Genomic DNA, 25,318 nt, shown 5'->3' on the forward strand with positions numbered 1-25,318 from the left:
GTAGATCGTGGTTATATAAGATCATCCACGATCCTAACAAGAAAAAGGCAGTAGAGGCTCCAACAACATCGGACCTCTCTGTTGAACCTGATGACCAGAAGGATATGGATCAGGAGGATGAACCTTGGAATGCTAATTTCCCTGATTCCAAGGTAAGTTCACTCGGGGCTCTTGATTTTTCAGAGCTAGGGCTGGACTCCGAGTCAAACGTCACCGTATGACCTGACTCGCCAGCTTCTATGCTTTGTGTTGACGAAGCATTAGAGTTGTTAAAAGAAGAAATGTCTTCTAATAATAACCAGGATAGGTAGGTCCCTTTCTGGTTTAACTCATACTACTAACCAATGGTGACAACAATAAAGGTTGGTCAAATTAATCTCCATCATAGCATTGCTGCCTCTAGCCTTATGTCTAAAAGGTTAAATGATGGAGAACTAGATATTGCTCTTATACAAGAGCCTTGGATCCGAAAGGGTAGAATAATGGGTCTCAATGTTAAGGGTTTTAATATCTTTTATGATACCCGTTGTGAGCTTCCCAGGGCCTACATAGTGGCTAGGTCTAATCTAAATGCCCTTAAGCTTGTTAACTTTCTTAACAGGGATTTAGTTGCTGTAAAGCTAAAATTCTATGACAATGAGACAATCTCAGACTTTGTCATAGTTTCAGCCTATCTCCCGTATAAGGAGAAGGGCCCATTAGCTGATATTACTAGGGTTTTAATTAGCCACTTTAGTTCAAGCAGCAGATTCATCTTCGGCTGTGATGCAAATGCTCACCACACAGTGTGGAGTAGCAGTAATTGTACTTATGGAACTTATGGAACATATTTTATATTTTAATTTGTATGTCCTTAATAAAGGCAATGAACCTACCTTTAGTACTAGTAACAGAAGGGAAGTCATTGACCTCACTTTATGTAACTTCATTTGTGTAGATTACGTTACTGATTGGAAAGTATCTGGGGCAGTTACTGCTTCAGATCACCAACTAATTACTTTTCCTATTAAAGGCCTCTCAGGACTGAAGGTCGTAAGGAGGAACCCCAGAACAGCTGATTGGGGCTCCGTTAGAGCAGCTCTGGAGAGGAAGATGGGGAGCTTCTCTGGTAAGTACAAGAATTTTAATGATGTGGAGTGGACTGTTGACCAAGTGCAACAGATCATACTCGATTCATATCATGTTTCATGTAATATTACGTCTACTAGCTCCCCAAGGCGAGTTCCTTGGTGGTTCTCTGAGCTTAGTAAATTACGTAAGAAATGTAAGAAGTTATTTAACAGAGCAAAGAAATCTGGAGCGTGGCAGTCCTACAGAAACGCTCTAACTGCCTATAATAAAGCTATCAGAGCATCTAAACGTCGCTCTTGGCAAACTTTCTGCGATGGCATTAACACTAGTTCTGCCACCGCAAAGATCGCAAAAATTCTTACTAAAGACTTTAACTGCAATTTAAATGCCATCCGTCTTACAAACGGAAGATACAGTGAATCAGGGGAAGAGGCTCTTGGAGAACTACTTGAAGCACACTTCCCTGGATCTCATCATGTGGAAAATGAACATCTGCATATTATTCCCACAACTACTTGTAGTAAGAATGACTGGGAGGCCGCCAAGATGGTGGTCTCCTATGAGAAGGTTGTATGAGCCATAAAGTCATTTAAGCCCTACAAGTCACCAGGCGTGGATGACATCATACCAATGATGCTTATTCAGGGGGTAAATATACTAGCCCCTATTCAATGTAGGATTTTTCGATCCTGTATAGCATTTGAGTATATACCTCACTCTTGGAGGAATACCAAGGTGGTTTTCATATCAAAACCAGGTAAGGAAAATTACTTTGAGGCTAAATCATTCAGATCAATCAGCCTCACTTCCTGTCTGTTGAAAGCTATCGAAAAGCTAATTGACAGATACTTCAGAGACACTGTGCTCATAGATAGGCCACTGTCCTCCACACAGCATAACTATCAACCAGGCAAGTCAACAGACACTGATACGAGCTCTCCTACCTGTTTGAGAAATCAATCACAAATAAGGAGGTGGCTCTTACACTATTCATTGATATTGAAGGTGCGTTTGATAAAGTCCCTCTTGAGACTATCATCAATGCACTTACGAACAGAGGCATAAACTCAATAATTACCATGTGGATAGCTAATTTGCTATCCTCTAGGTATGTTTGTTTCTCTTTATTGGGTGCAAGCATGAAAGTGCTTGCAACCGCAGGGTGCCCCCAGGGAGGGGTTTTGTCCCTTATCCTATAGTGTATAGTAATGGACTCCTTGTTAGTTCAGTAAACTGATCTTGGCATACCCTGTATCGGGCACGCTGATGACGGTGTCATTATTGTCAGATGTAAACATGGTACAACAATCTCTGATATCATGAATAATGCACTTCTAGAAGAAGCTAGATGGTGCTCTGAATCAGGTTTATCTGTCAATCCATCTAAGATAAGCTATATAGCCTTCACACGAAAAAGGCATCTTGATCTAGGTAATGTATACTACCTGGACCATAAATTGGAACTCACGGAGAAAGTCAAATTTCTCGGGGTTCATTTTGACTCCAAAAGTAAACTGGGGTTATCATCTTGAATACTGTACCAACAGGGCCAGAAAGATTTTCTGGTCTTGCAGAAATGCTATTGGTAGAACCTAGGGATTATCCCCCAAAGTAGTTTACTGGATATACTCAATGATTATCAGTCCTATCATCACTTATGGCACAGTTGTCTGGTGGTCAAGGACTAGATTGAGCTCCGCTAAGTCTAATCTTAATAGATTACAAAGAATGGTCTGTGTAGCCTTGTCAGGCTGTCTCAGGACCACTCCTACAGCTGCACTAGAGAGTTTACTTGGGCGTCTTCCATTGAACTTACGCATTGCAGTTGAAGCTCAGACAGGCATAAAGCATCTTATGTACCTAGGCCTATGGAGAGTATTCCAAACACTTGTCATGGGGACATCTTGTTTCACAAGTGATGGATATACCCTCTTTAATTATGCCTAGTGACTATATGTCACTAAGATATGCTTTTCACAAGCCTTTCAATATCCATTTTCCTACTAGAGATGAATGGTTTAATTCTCCACGGTGGCTTAAAAGCAAATATCTAATATGGTACACTGATGGTTCAAAGATTGGTGCCAAATCAGGAGCAGGAATTTACTGCTCCAATGACAGTACCAAACTTCACTTTTCCCTGGGACACTATGCCACCGTTTTTCACGCTGATGTCTATGCCATTATCTTGTGCTGCAAGATATGCTTAGACAAAGGACATCAAAATATGACTATCCGCATCTGTTCCGACAGTCAGGCTGCTCTCCTATCACTGTCAAGGTGTAAATTCACCTCTTTGTTAGTGTGGGAATGCTTCTCGGTCCTCTGCGACCTATCCACCCATAACAGGGTATCCCTGCACTGGGTACCTGGACATATGGGTATCGGTGGTAATGAGCTAGCTGATGAAGCGGCATGGGCTGGCTCTAATGCAATTTTCCGGGGCCCTGAACCGGCACTGGGAATCTCTTTCACCTCATTTACTAAAACTAACTCAGTGGCGCGACAGCCCATTAAGAGGGCCAAGGCCGACTGTGCCCATCTCAGTTTTCTTGACCTTGGGCTCTGGGGTGCAGGAGCATATGTTCCGGTCAGGTGGTCAGCCGAACGCGGAACCCCCAGTGTTAGTTCCCAAGCATGCTTGGTACTCATTTTATCGACCCACTGAAGGGATGAAAGGCTGAGTCGGCCTTGCCCGGCCCAAGGATCGAACCAAGGACCTGTGGCACGACAGCGCGAAGCGCTACCGCTCAGCCACCGGGCGTCTTCATCTCATTTAGGGCATCCATATTCAAGCTCTATGGCAAAATTGCTCATAAGCAATGGCACGCTGCTGACGGTCAGAGAGAAGCTAAGGAGCTAAATCATGACTGTCCTAGTGTACGCCCAAAAGGAGCTTTTAAAGCTTAATAGAAACAGTGTAAGGAAAATCATTGGTCTTCTTACAGGACACTGCATTCTCAGAAAACACCTATACATAATGTGAATAGAATACAATTCTCTTTGTAGGGGTTGCCAACTTGAAGAAGAGACATCACGACACATACTCTGTGATTGTGAGGTCTATTCTGCTCAAAGATTTGAGCATTTAGGGCATCAATAGCATCAATGCCTGTGAACTGCAAGATGTTCCTGTAAGGTGCTTGCTGAACTTTATTTCAGCTATAGGGCTTTCATGCTAATCATAATTTTAGGGTTTGGGTACAATAGACTTCTGCCCTGCTCATCAGAGCTGCCCAACCTCTAAGTCTGAAATCGATCCAGAAGATAAGGGAACTCCTGGATCAACTATTGGGAGATATTTGCTTTCGTGGAGGACTTTTGGAGGAAACTAACACGCATTTGCGTTACATGGAGTAGAAAACTACACTAACATCCAGCAATTAGCCTGACAGCAAGGGGACTCTAATCCATGATTCTGTCCAAAACTGAGGATATTTTACGTCAGCACTGTGGTGAGAACATGATGAGCTCAGATTTCCAATCAACCAGGGATTTGAAACTGGGTCACCTACTTGGAAGGAGAGCATTCTATCTCCTGAGCCACCACAGTTTGAGCGAAACATTAGATAACCCTCTTTGAACCGCCGACCCAATTTTTGGTTCACAACTACTAATGTTCAACGCCCTAACGTTGTAAAGTTGAACCCAATTCCAGAAGACGAGGGAACTCTAGGATCAATTTTAATCATTAAGAGAAATTTTGTCTTCGTTGAGAACTTTTTGATGGAATTATTGCGTTATATGGAAAGGAACACTATGAAGTCCTCCCACAATTTGCTGGACGGCCAGGGAACTCCAACCCATGATCTGTCTACCACCAAGGCTATTTTATGTCAGTCCTGTAATCGGTGCCACCCGGGTGCGGAATTCGTATCGGCCAGCCATTGCTGGGTTTCGAACCTGGTCACCTTATTGGAAGGTGAACGTTTTATTCCGTGAACCACCACGGCTAGCGAATATGTTGCAACCAGCTTCTAGCGGAGTTAGGGTACAGCATCAGAGTTAAATTTGCTTAGGAACCCATCCCCTGAAATGTCTGCATTCGCAGTTAGAGGCGCTTCCCTATTATGACCTGTTCAAAAGCCTACGTAGAAACAGTTTCAGAACAGCACATATAGAGCTATTTACGTGACCTCCTGTTACTTATAATGTTCTTCTTTCGTGTACAATTCAAGACACTTTTAATTTTAACGACAATAAAAACAAAATTATTTTGCATTTGTGCATTGTTTTATGCTACATTTGTGTCTTCTCTACAACAAACAATTTTTATAGTGATATCACATTATAAGCAGCATGAAAATTATAACAGCAAAACAGAATTTCCAATAAATTAAATTTTATTTCATAACAACAAATATGACAAAGTATTTCAAAAATTTACCCTCAAATAACACAATTGTATTCAAAAATATAAACAGTAGCTTCAATAAAAGAATACTCTTATTTTAGTTTAAAACATTTTGTAAAATGCCATCTAAAGAGATAAATAACATTGACATAATTAGACACATAGAGGAATGTGTAGTAAAACATAACTTCATAAACAAAAAAAAGCAGAATTTTCAATTAGAAATTTTATGTTGAAATAGAAATTATGTAAATTAATAAATTAAGTACAGTTTCTAGAAAAATTTTCAAAGCAAGAGAAACTGGAGAACTTTCTCTTGGTGTCAACTGTAAAATTTGATCAAATTGCAAAGATTTAAATAAGTAATAAATATTGAAGTAATCATCACAGATGAGAACAAGTTAGCAAGTAACACTAGTGGCAAGATTTTAAGGTAAAATACTATATCAATATCTACCACGAAAAGTTTTACTAGTTTTAAAACATTGCAAAGTAAAAATATTCAACCATAAAATTTGAACTTTTTATGGCAATTCCAAAGGACTAAAAATATAATATTAATAGATGAAAACTAAACAATCAAGCATTCTATAGTTTGAAAGTGACCATAGAAACCATATGCATGCATTAATAATATGTAAAAGAAATTTATAAAATAATTCTGATAAAAAAGAAGCTATCGTAACAGACAAACAGAAATTGTATTTAGATACCTTTATATTTAAACACATAACATTTAAATTAATGCATATTTTATAGTAAAAAGATGTTTAATAGAAAGTCAGAAATAATACTTTCTTAAAATTTAACTGCTGTCACATTTTAAATAAAAGAGTTCTTCCCTGTAACAGACTAACAACTGGAAAAACTGTGTAGTGCTACAACACATTTTTGTACCCCTGAGAGCACTGTGGTAATTGCACATATAGCTAGTACTGTGGTCATCATTAATCATTTACCTCAACTGCCAGTATTAGCAAAATTTTCGATTTTGATGCCTTTGATTGCGGATAAATAGAAGGTATTTGCTGCAAGGGCCATTCACTTCCTAAAAGCATGAGAGCTAAAATTTTCAATGTTACATTTTTTGGTTTGAATGTTGTTTTTTTGTGCTTTAATGTCAAGGTTTGACTTGTATTAAGGCATAGTAAATATAAAAATACAATTATAATGATAAAGATTTTCTCACTATTACATGATGTTGCTGTTAAAATTTTTGTGAATTCAATAAAAAAATAAGATTTGTGATTTTGCAAGAATGATAAATGATGCTTTAAAACTAAGGAGGATTTATACTATATGAAAGAATGTTAACATAAAATGTACTGCATCTCTGCAAAATAGTTTGAATTATAACATAAACTTTCAGAAATCAGAATATATTAAATTCGTGAAAAAATTTTAAAAAATTTATAATAGTAGTGAAAAATTAAATTTCAAAATGGATATTTTAGGTTGTGGAACCTAAAATATTATTTCATAAAAAGATAAGAGTCAGTGCTTATAACAAACTAATTTAACAAAGAAGCTGAAATTTCAGAAGCAATAAGTGGCAATTATTCACCATCACTTATTTCTCAACCAATCTTGAATTTCTTATATATTCATGACATTCTTTCTAAAAAGCAATTGCTTGATGTTAATGAAAATTAATTCCCAAACAAAAAACAGCAATTTAAAGTTTCACTCTGAGCTTATTTAGGTTTAAATTTGCCTGAAAACCAATATGAGCAATAGAGGAACCAAAAGAAATTTTTTGATTAACTGATAAAAAAATTCTGACACTCTAAACAATGAGTAACATTTTTGAGAAATTTCTCTGCTCTGCACTACTTTTTGCTGAATATCATAGAGAATACCCATTTTTTATTTCAGAAAAACCACAAACTTTAAGTTCACAAAAAGCTAACTGAAGAGTTAAAAATTCAAACAAACATAGCAACAATATAACAGTAATTTGTTAAGACACATGAAAATTTACTCAGCAAGTGATGATGTAGACAACAAAAATATTTAGAAGATTGCTTATTTCTTATTTCAATTGAAATAAGATTCCTAGATCTTAAACAGTAACTTAGGCATACATATACTTTCTATATAAGATATTGCAACAACAAAAAGATAAAACAAAGAATTTCAAAAATATAAATAATTAAGATATAAAGACAAAGTAAATGCATTAAAAATAATATATGAAAAGCATTTGAGTTTCAAAAAAAATCTTATATACTTTTTAAAAAAACTCCATCACTAATGAAAAACTGTGCTCTTTTTCCAGATCACTCACTATTTATATATAGCGCAAAAATCCAAAATTTTATGTATTTCATATGAATTAAATATACTGTCAAAGCTGAGACAAATAAAACTAATGATAAGATTATTATGACTTATCTGATGGCAAAGTTTCATTCAAATCCATGCCATTTTGACTCATTCAGTATTATTAACTGAATGAATCAAAATGACACACATAGTAAATTTGAAGAATTAGTAAATCAGCTTTCATCATAATATTCAGGGAACTTGATTTTAAGCATAAGATAAAAGAGCCCCTACAGGCAAGTTTCTCATTGATTTATAGCAATGTAGTGTGATGTAGATAGCAAGGGGTATAGTAAACAAATATAAGCATTCAAGATGCTGAATCAAATGTGCAGTTCAAAGTCCCACATCATGACACATGTTTTCTGAAAATGCCTGTTTTCCAAAAACTTTATAAAAATCAAAATTAACTAACTTCTTTCCCTTCCCCCCCCAAAAAAAAAATTTCCCCCCTTTTTTTCGCTCTTGATCTGTTTCGAAATCATATGTATAAAAAGAAAATTGTTTTTATTTTTTCCTTACTGTATTACGGATTGCAAAACATTTATACTGCTTTAATGAGTAAGTTGTTGAAAAGACAAGAACAGTTGAAGGAAAACAAACTACAGTTAAAGGAATGAAGTATACATATTAATGAAGCTGAATATTAACATTATTTGAAAGAAACACACGCGAATAGACTATGTTAGGATTTAAATAATAGATATTTTCATTTAAAAATCTACTTAATTCTGTTCCCCATTTCATAATATTCCTTTTCATTTTATTGAACAGAATAATTTTTTTTTGAATTGAAGCCATTTTTTATAATTATTTTTATCGGAATATCTTTGCTACTAATTCTGCATATCAAATGAACAAAAAGAGAAAAATGTATCTTTATTCAAGAAAGACAATTCTTATCCTCTGCTTACTTCATATTTCTTATATATATATATATATATATATATATTGTTAGGGTGATTAGTTTTATTATTTTCAATACTCTTAAGTTAATTAACTTAGTTAATAACAAACTGTTATGGTATAAAAATAGACATTAATTATCATTCAGATAATTTTTTTCATTAAAAAATTTATGTCTTTATCTTTGGTTGTCTTAAAAGCCTATTATCTGGGAAAATGTATTTCCCGGATTTTCCAAAATACCAACAGTTCCAGGTACAGGACAAGAGCAGCAATTGTATTCAAAAACACCATACATAAATGAAAATTTTTAAATATATGACTAGAATTGCATAAAATAGGGAAGAACCTTTTTGGTTCCAATGTGATAATAAAAGTAATGCATAGTCTTTTCCTATCATAAAAAACCGGTTGTTTGATTCAAAATCTATGGTGAAACCATCATGAATATTTACTATAATGAAATCGAAATTAACTTAAAATGCAATATTATTAACATCATATAATTAAATTTTTCTACCACTTTAGAACTTTACTTCAAAAAATTCTATTTAGAACAAAATTTAAAATTAACCAATCAGTTTAACATATAGAACAATTTTAGCAAGATCTATCAAATTAAAAATAAAAAATACACATAATATACTGCATGGAATAAATGCACACATTCTAGAGCATTCAAGGGAATTTTTTTTCTTTAAAAAATAAGTCAAACTCACTTATAATGAGCCCTGATTTAATGTGAACTCCAATTCAATAAAGAAATTGGAAATACTTAGTTGACACAATACAAAGTCTCCTGGAGCATAGCTCACTTTTAACAACCAATATTTTGGGGATTCATAAAATTACTCTCAACTTCCACCTCTCTAACTCAACTAATCTATTCTTGAAATAATTTCTTTAACACTCAGAAGGCAACTGAAATTTAGTGATGAATCATAAATTTATCAGAATTTTGTATAATTTTTAATGACTTTCTCCCGAACACATTTTTTTAAACACTTGGTAATAAGCATATATTACAGTCAATTTAAATCATTATAAGCAGGTTTAGCTGAATAAGGCATATAAATATTAACTGGATAGGAAAATACAAAATAAAACATTTTATTTAAAAAATAACGTATTTTACCGTGTTTCATTGTCATAGGAAACACGTATTAAAAATTTAAGAAGAATATTAAGTCTTAAATGTCCTTGATATTTTTTCTATATACATTATGAAATCTTTCTGAAGAACGAAATTTCAAAAAATGAGACTTATTCAATCCGAGATAAAGAAAAATTATTTATCAAGAAAGTTAAACCCCAATGAATTTTTGAAACAAAGAAAATCTGACTTTATTATAAAAATAGAAAATCAAATGAAATTTTATTTAAGCGATATTTAGTTTGATGGTGAGGATGGTCTAGAAGAGATGTTTATTCTAAAAGAACAACTCATTCCTAAACTAGGTTTAAAAAAAGTAATAATAGTTAAAAAATTTACAATGGCTAGATAAACACTTTTTTCCTATCAAATTTTATATTAAATTTTAAAAAATTCTATCACTCGCTCCTCAAAAATATTTTAAGGAAACTAAATTGAAAACTTTTATTTGATTTACCATTTAAGATTTTAAAAAAATAAAAGAAAATTGCAAATTGCTCTTATTTTTCTTTTAAAAAAAACTCTTACACAAAAGATAGCATGCTATTATTATTTGCTTGAGAGAATCAAAACAAGTGCTAAAAAAAATATTGAAATTTTTTTTGCCTCTTTATTAAAAACCCTTTTTTCTCCCCTTAAAAACAAAAAGATATTTTCTTTTGATAATATGCCCAATATACACAAAACTGAAATATTTAAGCATACACAATTTTCTTATTATATATTTTTTATATAATTATTGCTGTAGTTATTTGAACTAGATAATGTGCAGTTGATATTTTTTGAACGTCAAAACAAATCAGAACTTTAAATATGTAAGCATTGTTCAATATATAAGAAAAAACAGTTTTAACAAAATATAAATTAACTACTATTTGTGTAATGAATGTTTATCACAAGAAAATATAGATTCACTGTAAATGTGAATTCATATAGAATGTACCACTTTCAGACTCTTTGTATTAGCAGTGATGGTTGGAGCTACCTGTTTAGCTTTATTGTATCCAAAAACTCCCACAATTACAATTGTTGTTCCTAAACCACCAAGAAAAGTTACCTTGTTTCCAAAAGTTATCACAGACAGCCATATCAATAGTGCCCTCTTAGCAGTGTTAGCAACACTAAAAATAATAATAATTAAGTATGCATGTTGAAAACTAGATTATTACACTACACATAAAAAAAAGTACTAGCAACAAATTATTTAACTAAGTCATTATCGTGTTATTAGAAATTATCATATATATTTATATGTTTACATAGATATTACTACGACTACAATTATTTTTAACGTAAGGTAAATGACAAATATTAAAATTCTTGCATATACATCATACAGTTACAGTGTTTAATTAAATTTTAAAGCTCAACTAATTTATTTGCAAATCTAGATATACATAGTAAACTGTTCCAGAAATGCTTTATGTTAATTTTTTGAAATTAATCTATACCAGCTAATATTGTTTCAAAATGATCTTTAATAACTAAATTCAGGTTTCATAGATGTTCAAAATAAAAATCAGGATAACATTTCACAAAAAAAGCAGGACAACATTTTATTAAAAAAATCAGGTCATTTGATACCATACAAACATTCTAAATAACCATTTCAATAAATTTCGTACTGTGCATTTCTTTTATTATATGCAATCTTAAAAAATATAAAAACAAGGCGCAACATTTAAAGCTTTGAAATAAAAGATTAAGATAGGAACAAGTTCATCAGCAATGATTCTAAAAACTATGCAATTTTGAGGAAATATACATAAGGAAAGAAATCAGGGAATCCGAATTTTTTTTTCTTTGAAAATAGATTCTTCAATAAAAAAATAGATCAAAGTAAGCGTTAAAAAAATTATACTTATAGTTTATTACATACAATAATAAATAACTCCAAAACTGAATCGCATGTAATTTACACATTAAAGAATAAATGCATATTAAACTATATTAATAATAAAACATAATACATAGTAATCTGAAAAATACCAATGTGCCAAGTTCATCAAAATAAAAAGAAAACTAAAATTCATTAAACCATTACTTAAAGTAAATGGATATTTGCAGTACAATTGAAGTACTTTGGATCGCAATAAATGAAATGAAAAGTATAAAGAATAAAAAAACAATATTTTCACTGCGATTTCATGAACAGGAGGAAAAAAATTTACTACTTAAAAATGTGAATAAGTTCATCTTTTACTACACTTTTTAATTAGCAATCATACATATAAAGTAAAACATTAAGACAGCAAAAATGCTAAGATTAATTTTTTTAAGATAAAAAAAGCCTGAAACAAAATTATAAATCTTAATGATGAATAATTAGTGGAGGCTCCCTAAGTTCAAAAGATTGAATTTTTACTATTTTTAAAAATTTATAGTTCGTAAGTAAAATAAGAAAGTGAGATAAGCATTCCAAATAACAGATTTGAAGTGCTTTAAAACCATTCTATCAAAAACTGGTGAATGACCCCCAAAATTTAATGATTCAATATAACTGTTTCCATGATTTATAAAAATAAAATAATAGTCGTTAATTGGATTCTCTACAATCAGAAAATAAAGTGTGGCATAACATTATTACTTCACTTTTTAGACGAAGTCCAATTAGTTAAAATTAAGAATTTTTATTTTAAATCAAAATCATGCAAAATTAAAGGCATAGAGGGAAAAAAAAACTTTTTCATTAAGCAAAAATTCCTCACTCTGATGGAAATGAGGCTTTTTCTTTAAGAAATGAGAAGGGAAAAAATCAGCGATGAACTTTAAATTCATCTTTGTCAAAAAAACATAAGAAAACGTCTATAATAGAAAGTAACATATATTGTTAGGTTTTTTAAATAACTTCGGTAGTCACAGATCATTTACAAAATAATAGTTAATTTATAATAGACAATAAATTTAAAAATTAATAAATAAAATTACACAATTTTCTAAAATAGGAGCCATAACATGATTAACATTGCCGTATTTAACTTTTATATCAGGAATAATTAGGAGTTCCACAAGCGCACAGTAAGATTCCTCTATTTTTTAAAAAGAATGAAATATTAATAAAAAAAGGTTTTATTTATTGATTTAATTCAATTCCTTTAGTAGGGTCAGATTTAATACAAAAATTTTTGTTCAAAAACAGATTCAGCAATAATTCGATCTGAGAAAAATAGAGCGTTTTAGTTTTTCACACTACCTACTTTTTATATAATACACATTTAACTTCTTAAACAAAAACATACTGCTTTTTGCATTGATAGGTCTAGTTTTTCTTACTTCTTTTCTACTGAAAGAAAGATTTTTTTTAAAAAATCCAAATAATTCTCTTTTAGACAAAACGAAACATTTTGGAGAAACAAAAAAAAAAACAGGAATATCAGGACAATATGCTAAAAATCATGACAAATAAGGACAAAATATTTTTAATCAGGAATATTAGAACAACTGCAAACCTTGCTAAATTAATAACAAACTGTTCGCAAGCATGAAAGTTTCTTAAATAACACTTAACAATAAACTTACATAACAACACTGTGCAATTTCAAAAAATTATAAATTGGCAACATTTGATAACTATTTCAGTCCTAAAATATTGTACCTTAGAAAATATTTATGTGTTATACAATATGATTTTATCACATTTTTGATTAATTTTTGGAACTAAATATTATTTGAATGTGACATATGATTGATTTAATTTACTTTGTTATGCTATACATTATTCAGTACTTAAACAGAGTACAGCTCAACTAAATCTAGCAAGAGAAAAATAAGTGTATAAGTTACGATATTGTGAAACCTTAAGCCATCACTTGCTGTACCGACTGTATTATTATTCAAGTGTTGAAATATTAATCGTGTAAAAGTACATAAGCATTCTAGAATATGATTTTATCCTTTTATGACTTAGCATTTTAATAGTGCTTACCTATGTGTAACAGGTGATATATAAGTTAGCAAAGAATATTCAGTGATGCTCTGGCAATGAAATGAAATGCCATTAATTATGAGAAGTAAAAGCATTTGAAGAGTAAAAGTTGCTTGAAGAGTAGGAATATCTATCAATAAGACTAAGGCAGGAACTTGAACACACATAGATGCCAAACTTGTGTAAAATTGTAGCTCTGGTGGACTACAAGTAAAAATAATAACAAGCTTAAAACGTGCGCAAAATATAAAGGAACATTTATCTAATTCATTTCACTAAACAATACACAAATAATATACACAACTGAATATTAAATTTTTAAATTCATACATTTTAGTTATAATTTATAAGTTTATTTATGTATATATAAACTATTATTTTTTCTTTAACAGCAGGCATTGAACTTCTCATTCTTTGCCTCAGAAAATGCTGGTAGTGTTGTTCATTTAATAATATCCAATGAACACCGGTGAATGGAGGCGAGCAACAGAACACAATTTATTAACATATTATGATAAACATTGTACACATATTATCTTTAATTTAAAAATATCTATTGGAACATTCTAAAATCTGTTTCTTTTACTTATAAATCCCAGTTATAGTAAAATTGAGGTAAATTTCTGAGGTGCTTTCCTTAGAATTGCAATAACAAACCACTCAGAAGCACAACATTAGACTTCAAATGAACTAACAAGCAGGATTATTTTTTTTTAGTCAAGATGAGTTTTGGTTTTTAACAATACTAAAAATTGAATTGAATTGAAATAATATTCAAGCGGATTTAAAAGAAGCTTAAGCAATCCTAATTTAAAAGCATTAAAGTAGTTTATTTTTTAAAAAATTAAAAGAAATAACATATGGTTTAATATTCCGATTGTGGAATTACATTTATCTAATAAATTGTGTTTCCTACCTGTAACAATACTTTTCACTACTAATGAGCTTCTTAGAATAGACATTCTGCATACTGAAAAATAGAATAGAATTGTGAAGGTGAAGGTTTATAAGTAATTAAAAAAAAAATTTATGATGTTTGAATAGTAAATGAATATCTGAATTTCAAAAAAAAAAAAAAGAAAAAAAAAAGAAAAGAAAGAAAGAAAGGAAAAAAGTCAAAGACTAAGCAATCCCACAAATCACTTAGTGCTGTTTGGTTCTTTAATACAGATATGTTTTTTAACTCATTTACATAAATTTGGCATTTTAAAAAAGTACTGACTTACAAAACCAAAGTGACCCCAACTAGTATGGATTCTTCATAGTTCCAGAAAATACCTTTGCTAGTGGTGGTAAGGGGAGTATTTATATTTTAATAAATTAGAATTAAAAAAATTTTCCCCTACTAAACACAAGTAATTTAAACACATATATATAACATCATATAGAAGAATGCTTAAGTTTTTAAGTTCTAATAATTTTTTTAATAAAATTGGTTTGTTTCAAAAATATTCTGCCTTCGCTCACTACCACTGAAAAATTCACAACAGCCTCAAATAGTTAGAGTCTTTAAGTTCTTTGAAAAATATCTTAGTGGGTGTAAAAGAAGATTTTTTTTTTCAATAATCATTTAAATTTGAATAGTAAAGAGGTTTGTTATTTGTAAGAAAAATATGTATAATGTTCTTTAATATCCAAACATAAATCAGGCTTAATATATACTACATGCTAAATGACAGAAGTTATCGTCAACACCATTTTTTGAGGCCCTAAAATACCCACAAAATATATTTTGGTGAAAAACATACTTGGTATGGGGTGGTTAAATGGAACTAATTGTAAGTAGCAATCAGGTTCCTCCATTGGCTAATCTTGATGAAATTACAAAATCAACATGTTGAATATTAAAAAAATCAAAGACATTAATAAAAATAATTAAAAGGTATGAAAACAATGTATAAAATTAAAATATTTAATTAGACAGATTTCAGAAATAATAAAGAAACAGTTATCAGAAATGTATTTTATTTCGGATGATTTTTAAGGATTGCATTTATATTTTTTTAAGAAATTTTTTTTCACAATCACAACAAAAATAAAATTATGAAAATAAGTCAAAAATTAAAAAGAATTAATAAAAATTTTCAAAGAAGTTTCAAAACCATCAAAAGAAGACTCGGATTGTTGGAATTCCTATCGAAACAATATCTAAACACTTATCATTTGCCCTGGATGCAACTCTGATAAATTTTTAATGACGAGAGATGATAGTAAGAAGAGGTATTTGAGGTATCTGGTGTTCGTGAATTTGACAACACAAAAATTTTAACAAATTCAAAGTTGACAAATATAAATGATCCTGTTCTTGAAAACTGGATGACAAAAAAAGACTGATTTTACTAATCTCAGTCTGGGCATTGTATAGAAATTGAAAAAAAATTAAATTCTATCAGTAAAAAATTGGTTAAAGACTTGAATATTCATCTGCAATGTAACTCTTAACAGGAGCAGGCCAGCCTCAAGCATACTTTATGTTATGAATTAGCAATTATTTAATAAGTAAAAATTATTTAAATGTTATTTAAAGTGACAAAAAAACCTGTGAATTGTTTGGAAAAAAATTATAAATGCATACCATTCAGATAAATTTGTTGCCATTGCAGCAACAAATCCATACATGTTAAAACTAAGCTCATTAATACTACATAGAGCTAATCCACCCATAATAGGTAATAGGGACAAACAAACCAGCCAGCTAGTTTGCTCATTCATCAATAACCATGCTAAGAGTACAGTAAAAACAGGAGCAGAACTCTTAACAGTTTCTGCGAATGAAACAGGCACAAACCACAAGGCTATCAAACCCATTAATAAAGTAGAAAACCTGTAAGAAAAAAATAAATAGTTTAATGTTTAATAGAATATATTTAAAAAATTATAAAATTATTGCTCTTGAAACATATAAAATCATAAATACTCTGTATTTTTAAAAATTTATTCAACTAAAAACAGTTATTAAAGAAAAAAATTATGTTATTAAAGAAAAAAATTGCAAACAATGAAACAGGCACTAAATTATTTCTATAGAGGTTTTTTTTTTAACATACATCACAAACAAAATATTTTTCGTTGTTTCGAATCTTTAACCAAGTTTAGACTAGGTAATCATGTGACTAACAACATATTTTAATCATTAAAATCTAAATCAGATACTCAATTTTTTTTTTAACTATTTAAAAGAGAAAATAATAGCTGAAATTATAAGCAATTCTGGTCACATTTTTCGTGACTGACATGATTTAATAAATTTTTGGAGCAAAAGTATTTTGCATTTAACTTTTTTATGGCTACTTTAATAAAAGGATACGAACTGAAAAGCATCTAAAATTGTGAGGAAACAGGACTTTTTTTAAAAACGATACCAGACAAAACTTTAGCAGTTATGGGAGAATCATACTAAGGCTGAAAAAAAAAAGTAAAGAAAGACTAATGATCTTGCTCTGTTTCAATGGTGAGGGTTCAGAAAAACTCCCACTATTAATCATTGGAAGATCAAACTAAAATGTTTTACGAATGTGAAGAAACTTCTCATTTATAAGAGAAACAAGATGGAATGACATATTTTTTTAGATTTCCTACATGAATTTGGCAGGAAAATGGAAAAAGAAAAGTTCTGTTATTCATGGATTGCTGCTCTGCTCACACACAAGATCTACCAACATGAAACTATTTTTTCCCCTTGGAATTGGACTAACAAAATTAAACCTTTTGATCTGAGCATCATTCGTTGTGGGAAAATACTCTATTGCAAAACTTTAATTTTCGACATTTGGCTGTTATAGAAACAAAACTTTAGATGGAAGATAAGCTGAAACAAATAACTGTCCTTGATGCAATTCACATGCTGTGCTGATCACGGGGAAGCATTATGGACAAATGCATCAAAAGTTGCCTTAAAAAAATTAAAAAAAAGATTTATTTCCAGAAAAGCTAATGTGAGGAGCCAAAAAACGAAAGTGAAAATGAGCTAAGCAAAGGTGAGTGAAATACTGCATCTGGTGGACTCACTAATTGTACTTAAAATGAATCTGTTGACATAGGTAAAAATTTTAATAACAGCTCAAAGGCAGAAAATTGAAGTTGAAATAAAAGGAGGTTACCAGGGGTCTGTCCAGACATTTTGTGAAAGGTCCGGTTTTTGTGAAATTGCGAAAAAATTACTCACATTCTTTCAACCAGGGTCCTGCTTTTATGAACTTGTACAAATAGGGTACGGTTATTGCAAAAACCTTTTTAAAAGAGTTTTTAAACTGTAAATAGATACAAGATTATGCTCAGCACCGTAAAATTATCATAAAAAAAATTTTAATTTTCAAAAGTAAACAGCAATTGCTGCTTCTAAATTAGAGATGCATCATACAAATATTTGGTATTTAGCCTATACTGCTGAAGGCAGAATATTAATTTCGGACGAATAATGGAAGAATCATCGGCCAAAGACAAAACTTAATTTGTTTACATCCATCTTTGTTGTTTTCTGCCCTGGGAAGGGTTTATTCAATTAACAAAACATTAATGAAGATAAACAAATTTATGAAGGGTCCGATTAAAAGAAAAATCATTTTGTGAAGGGTCTGTTTTTAAGTTATAATATTTCGTGAAGGGTCCGTTTTTATGAAAAGATATTTTGTGAAGGGTCCGTAAATAGACCCAAATTTCTCCTAAACAGACCCCTGGTTACTAAGATGAAAAGAAGGACAACAATGATGTAGAAGATGCTACAAAAGTTCCCCCAACTCAAACAGCCACTTTAGAAACACTAGAAACTCTTCATGATTATTGTAAATTTCATTATTGAAGTGAAGGCACTCTTTCACACTTTGATGAATCTAAAAAGATTTTCTGAAAAATCCCAAAAACAAACTTTGATTGTAAATTATGTCATGAGAAATTAGTAATAGGAATAAAAACAAAATTTGGGAATGAAAACATTCTGATTTTCTTTGTTTTTTTTTAAAAATTGTAATTCATTTTAAAATTAATTCATCACATTTTGAACCTTATTTAAATTTTTCAATCTAGTATACATAGTATTAATTAACAATATAATGTAGTGAAATATATTGATGTTCTATTTTTAAGCTCTTTATTATGACTTTTAACTTGTGTGCATATCTCACTTATACCAATTTTTCCCATTGTTCCCAGCCTCAACCCATAAATTAAAAGTCACTGTAATTGAATAATGTTTCCTAATTCATCAAGTTAGAAAATTCTACAGTTAATAATTCTGTAATATAAATGTCAAGTGCTCAACAAAACTACTAAAAAAAAGCTTACCTGAGACTTCCAACAAAAAGCATGTTGCGGAAAAACTTTGGGGGTGTTCTCTCCCATTTAACAGTTTTGTATAAGCCACATGGAAAACGTAAATGAAAATAGCCACAAACTCCACACATTAAAAGTTGAGCAGAGCCTATATACAAGCATAAAAACTAGATTCAAAATTATGTACAATGAGTATTTTAAACATTCAATGTTTTCAAAACCGTTCTTAAAAAAGAACAACAAAATAAATATAATTCATTTATCAAACAAAAGAACATTAAATTCAATGTAATTCATTAATTAAAACGAAACAAAAATAAAACATTTCTATTAGTTACTGAAAAAGAAATTTTAGTGAAAACCATTAAAGCTTTCCATTATAAATTATTGATTTGAAAGGATTGATTTGTTAAGCTAATAAGTTATAAATTTAATGTTATTATAATAATTAAGTTTTTTTTAATATATTTAGAATTGTATGCAGATATATGGGAGGTGAGTACATAACAAATTCAGAACCAAACTCTGTAGGCTTGAGAAAAATATCTAATTTTTGGAACTAATAAACCCCCAATAACAAAGGTTTCAATTTTGAATGAAAGAAATTAAGAGTTTTCTCCAAAAACATTACAAAAATAAAAAAATGAGTTAAATTGAAAACAATCATGCATCAAGAAATAAGGAAAACATAAAAATAAAAATTAGTATTTTCTTTAATTTCAAAAGCTTTTTCTTATCCTATAACTGGAACTAAAATCCTTAGAAATTACATAAAATATTAAATATTTGGCATCATTAACAATAGATATATAAAAATATTTTACAAAGATAAAAACATACCTAGAAGAGTTGGATCACCATGTTCATAAGATAATATATACTTATTTAAAAATAAAGTTGTAAAGCTGAAAAAATACCACAGGGCAATACAATAAAAGGCTTCAGATGATAAAAATACTTTGTAATCTTCAAATTTAAAATTATAGTTGGAATGTATCTTTTCATCGTCTTTTTCCTTCACATTTTGTTTCAATTCAGAACAGCCATCTTCACTGACAAAAGAAACTCTGTCATGTATAATCTCATATTGCTCAAGTTCTCGCATTTGATTGGATAAAACTTCAGGATTCATTTATTTTTTATACTTTAATAAATTTTGAAACCTAGAAAAACATTGAGAACATATAAAACTATGCTTATTAATAAAAGCTTTGCAAGAAAAAAAACAGCAACAAAAATAAAAGGAAATAAGGACAATTTTGCAATATTTTTTCTTTACTTATACATTTTCCACATTTAAATTTTCAAAAAAAAAAATAATAATAATAAATCAATTATAATTATTCATTTATTTCAGTTTTATACAGAATTTCACAATCTATTTAGCTTATAATTATAATTTATTTCTGAAATCCTTATTTCCCTAAATAAACATATACTACACTTAAATCAAGATGTATTATGCGTATTTAAATAACTTTTAGTTTTTATAGCATATTCTATATCAAAAAAAAATTAGTATTAGCTATGTAAAAATAATAATGTACAAAAAAACAAAATCAGCGTTACAAATTTTGATACAGAAATACCTTTAGAATATTATCTAAAAGTAATTTTGTGTATTCATACAGCTGATTTGCATTTTTTCTATTATTAATTCAAAACCTTTTTGTATTACTATTTATTTGTATACTCATTATTAAGTAAAGTCCTCAAAATTTTTCAATAATGTATTTGATTATGAAAATAAGTCTTTGAACAATGTGTGAAAACAATGCGGAATTTATTAGTTGAATTGTATTTTAACATGCCTTTTTTTTTTTTTTTTTTTAAAAAAAAAAACTTTTAAATCAGGTTTTATTTTATAATGATGACAAAAGATTGAGATCACTTGTTAATTCATAAAATAGATTTTATTAAAACCAATTGGTACTATAATACCTTTTTAAAAGAATATATAAGACTCATTAACACGTTCGCTGCCACCGACACACTAGCGCGTCAGAGTGGCACCTCCTCGTATGCCGACGACGCGCTAGCGCGTCGATCGACTATGATAAGCTATAAGCTCTGTCTTTAGTGTGGCTTTGGGAGTTGAGCGGAGAGATTGTTTCGGCACGGTGAAGCATTATTTTTTCATTTTTTGTGGTTGGTTCTCAAAACTTTTGTTTGAATTTTTTTATGTGCGTGACTGCCAATATCTGTATATTGTGCTTATTATTTGTAAATATTTCCAGTATTGTTTCATAAATGGTAAAACATATACTTGAATAATATTCCGATTTATTCCTTTTAAGCTGCTATTTTATGCAATATGCCAGTAATTTCTGAGAATATTGATCAGACGCACTGGAGCGTCAGTGGCACTCACGAAGAGAGGTTGAGTCTGTGTGCCACTGACGCTAAAGAGTGTAGGGAAAAAAAACGCTCTCTAAACAGGAAAATATGTTTCTTCGTTTTTCTGGTTTGCCTAGTAAAATATAAGGAACATTTAAACAATTAAAACCCTGTTTTGTAATCCGGCTTCTGAGGATGGAAATATCATTTTTAGTGGCAGCGAATGTGTTAATATAAAATATTTTTTTACCATAATTTAATAATTTTTAAATTTATACAATTCATATTTTTAACACTGTTTTAAAAATAGGCATTGAGAACATTACAGTACCATTAACAAACTTAGTTACATTGCAATCAAAATATTGTAGACTGTTAAATTATTGTGACACTGATGTTAATATTATTATAAGATATATGGTGAGATAAATTTAAACATTATTATGAATAAAGAAAATCTAATCTTCTAATTTAAAAATAAAAATTCGTGAAAGACTTATGTATTGGTACCAGCTCTAAAACAATTGCTACATTTTGATAACAATCCAGCAGAAGCAAGCAACAAATTAAAAAAAAAAGACAACCATATTGGAGGGATCCTGAATGGGGCAAGTCTTTACATATTTTGTTAAAAAAAATTCTAACCATAAGAACACCCTTGTACAAATGTTGTTGTGAACAAGTACAAATATGGGAATATTTGTCATTTTCAATCAAACTTAATAATTCTTAAAATAAAAAATTATATAAAAATTCATTACGTTTTTTTTTTTTTTTTCAAACCCAGCTATAGTTATTTATATAATTTTGATTACAATAATTTTAATTAGAATAGAAATTTGGCCTTGAGCTATATTTGGAACAATGTTTTGAAAATTAAAAAAACTTTGTTTAGATTTCTGTACTAGAACCTACACTACAATAATCACCAAAGTTTGGCAACTTTCAGAAAGTTCCAAAAAGTCACTAAGAAAAACATCACAGAATGTGGCAAATTTAAAAGGTAAAACCTGCAATCACCCTTGGGCCAATCACTATTTTTCTTCATATTAGAAGTTAAACAACCAGGAAATTTAATTTTTGGCTTGGCAATTTCAATTGGCTCAAACATGTACCAATATGAATATATATTAAGATATTTAAGATTGTGTCACTTGAACTACAATCACCAAGGTGCCAAATAGATTTAAAACTTGTCAATTTGAAAAGAAAGAAAAAAAACTTTTTAAGAGGTTTGTTCAGGGTAGCTACAAGTTACAACCTTCAAATTGGTCCCTTTCTGAGTTTTAATTTTATTTTTTTCATTTCTTAAGGCCACTGCCCAAAAATAGCTAAGACTCGGCAATTCATTTGGTGTAAATTACAGCAAGGAAAACTTCCAAAATAGCTTCTTTTTATTTCTTGTGCTAAATTAAACAGCTTGTTAAAATTTCATTGCAATAATCACATAACATACAATGGAGCCTATTTATAGTGAAAACTAATATGAGATTCCTAGTAGCAAAAAGTCTTCATTTTGAAAATTTTGGTCAAATCAGACTTTACGAGGCTCCTGATTTAAAGAACATATTGCATAAGTTTCTATCTTCTCTTTCATAAAGAGTTTAACTGTAACAGTAAAAAATTATAATTAGAAGCTACCATGAATAACAGCGTTTACTAACATGTACATTAAAAAAAATAATAATAAAATTGAGAGAGAGTCAACACAAACGGAAAAAAAATTCATTTTAAACTCACATATCGATAACTTATTTTAGTATTTTTTAAGAACAATTTGATATCGTCTCTCACGCCAGCAGCAAACACCAAGGAGACAATAAATTTAAACTTTAAAAAAAAAAAAAAAAAAAAACCTGTAAAGGTTTACCCATGGGTGGCTTCGAATTATACCTCTAGAGATGGTACCCTTATGCAGTGTTTTCACTACAGCGCGAGAACGCGAGAATCTCGCATATTTTTTTCTTTTCTCGCATTAAAAAATGATAACCGCGAGAAATTCGCGTATTCTATAAACCAAATTCTATAAACCAAAAAAATTTCTCATTTGCACCATTTAGAATAAAATCCGTTTCACTTTTCTTCCTGGATCTTTTATTATTTTCCACATCTGCCCCATTATCTAGCTTCCCTATTTACCAGTATTGTTCAGAACCTTTAAGAACAACAGAACACCATCCTTCAGAACCATGGAACCTCTTTCAGAACGCATTTCTCTGCAACCACGTGTTTACCGTAGGTAAGGTTTCTTCATGTAAGACGTTAAAAGTTTTTGCTCGTTAATGTAAGATGGACAAATACCTTGTAAAGCCAATATCTTCTACTCCGAAACGGACAAATGAAAATGAAACAAATGTGGGTAGAAGCGATCAAAACGAAACAAATACGCATTTGAGCAACCTAATGAGAATAGCTGATGAAAAAGTAGATGTAGAACATTTTCCATAGGATGATGCAGCAAAAATATTCAATGCTTTAAAAATTAGAAGATGTTAAAAATGCATCATAATTAAAGAAATTTTATTTTTTTTCAAGTCTCTTTACGTGTTTTTTTTTTTAATTTTTGAAATCTCACTTAACTTTTTGAAATCTCACCCTGTTTTTGAGAAAGGGTGAGAAATTCTCACCCATTTTTTTTCTGAGATGAAAACACTGCCTTATGTGATGATTTTCTTTTAGAATCTGACTGGAAGTTGCCAAAACTTGGCAAATTATTCTGCCGCAGATCACAAAACGGGTATCTACCCCTTTCTTTTTTAATGTTAATCATTTAGAATTGATATCTAATTTAGTAATATTTTCAACTGTTCCGCGTAGCTTTGAACTTGAAGATAATTAGTTAAATTTTAAACCCAGAACCCCATCAAGTTGGTGCCTGTAGTGAATCCCTTAGCACGTAACTCATTAAAATAAATTTTCTCCTATTGAAAATTGCAAACTTGACTTGTATCGCGGTAGAAATTATGAAGTTTACGGCAGAAAGCTTGCTCCATGTATGCCACTGTTTAAAACATAGCTCCTATGAAATCTTATAATAAAAAATAAAAACAGATATGAAATAGAATTAATTACTGAGAGAAAGTCAGTAACTAAGTTAAATGTAAAAATGTCAATGAGATAATAGCAATGATATTGTGAAAAGGAAATTTGATTCAATAATCGATATTTACAGTAATACATACTTAAAATTGGAAATCAAAAAACTGTATTCTAATTTGTTTTCGTGTGACATCAATGCGAAACCGACAAACAACAACTACCTGCTGAATCGAATTTTATGCTTTGTTGACATAACAAAACTCGTCTCCTACTAAAAAGAGCGAAAGAGTGACAGTTACAAGTTGGTCCTCACTTAAAAATTCTACTAATACCATTACGAGACCATTTTAAGGACCATTCTTGCTGCATACTATTTACACTAGCACACCTCCAGTCTACGTCTAAAAATATCAGAAACTGATTGATTGATTTTATTGAAATTACATACATTTGCTGACTTGTGTGCTCAATATAGGCTTATAAGTCATTGTCAAGTAGAAAACACAGATAGAACAATTCAGAGAAAGACATCACAAAGAATACATCCAGGGTTACGGCGGGATTCGAACCCGCTACCTCCACGCTTAGCAGAGCGTTTGGACCGGCGATACCGCTCGGCCAGGGAGGCCCCTCAAAAACTGTTTCATGAAATATGAATAGGTATTTCAATAAAGAGGTAAGCATAAGCAAACGCCCGGAAATAGATCGAGAATGGTTTCGGTATGAAAGTTGCCACTAGTTTATTGGTGTGATATTTTATAAGTTTTTTTTTTCCGAACATTGTTGTTGTTGTTGATTTACGTCGCACTAGAGCTGCACAATGGGCTATTGGCGACGGTCTGGGAAACATCCCTGAGGATGATCCGAAGACATGCCATCACAATTTTGATCCTCTGCAGAGGGGATGGCACCCCCGCTTCGGTAGCCCAACGACCTGCGC

General features: G+C 30.5%; 1 protein-coding gene across 2 annotated transcripts; it reads right to left on the reverse strand.

The window, feature by feature from the left end:
* Nucleotides 1-9,343: 9,343 nt before the first annotated feature.
* On the reverse strand, nucleotides 9,344-24,668 carry LOC107440326 (solute carrier family 35 member E2B). 2 transcript variants are annotated; one of them, XM_016053224.4, is made up of 7 exons: nucleotides 24,522-24,668; nucleotides 19,843-20,165; nucleotides 19,015-19,150; nucleotides 16,310-16,558; nucleotides 14,651-14,704; nucleotides 13,735-13,938; nucleotides 9,344-10,930 (listed from the first exon to the last, which is right to left on the reverse strand). In XM_016053224.4, the coding sequence occupies exons 2-7, from the start codon at nucleotides 20,132-20,134 to the stop codon at nucleotides 10,738-10,740; spliced, it is 1,128 nt and encodes a 375-aa protein (XP_015908710.1). In that variant the 5' UTR covers nucleotides 20,135-20,165; nucleotides 24,522-24,668; the 3' UTR covers nucleotides 9,344-10,737. The 2 variants fall into 2 exon arrangements, with proteins under 2 accessions (XP_015908710.1, XP_071043340.1); XM_071187239.1 differs by lacking the exon at nucleotides 19,843-20,165 and having other exon boundaries at nucleotides 24,522-24,637.
* Nucleotides 24,669-25,318: the final 650 nt, after the last annotated feature.

This window comes from Parasteatoda tepidariorum, chromosome X1 (genome assembly GCF_043381705.1).
Source record: "Parasteatoda tepidariorum isolate YZ-2023 chromosome X1, CAS_Ptep_4.0, whole genome shotgun sequence".
NCBI classification, from domain to species: Eukaryota; Metazoa; Arthropoda; class Arachnida; order Araneae; family Theridiidae; genus Parasteatoda; species Parasteatoda tepidariorum.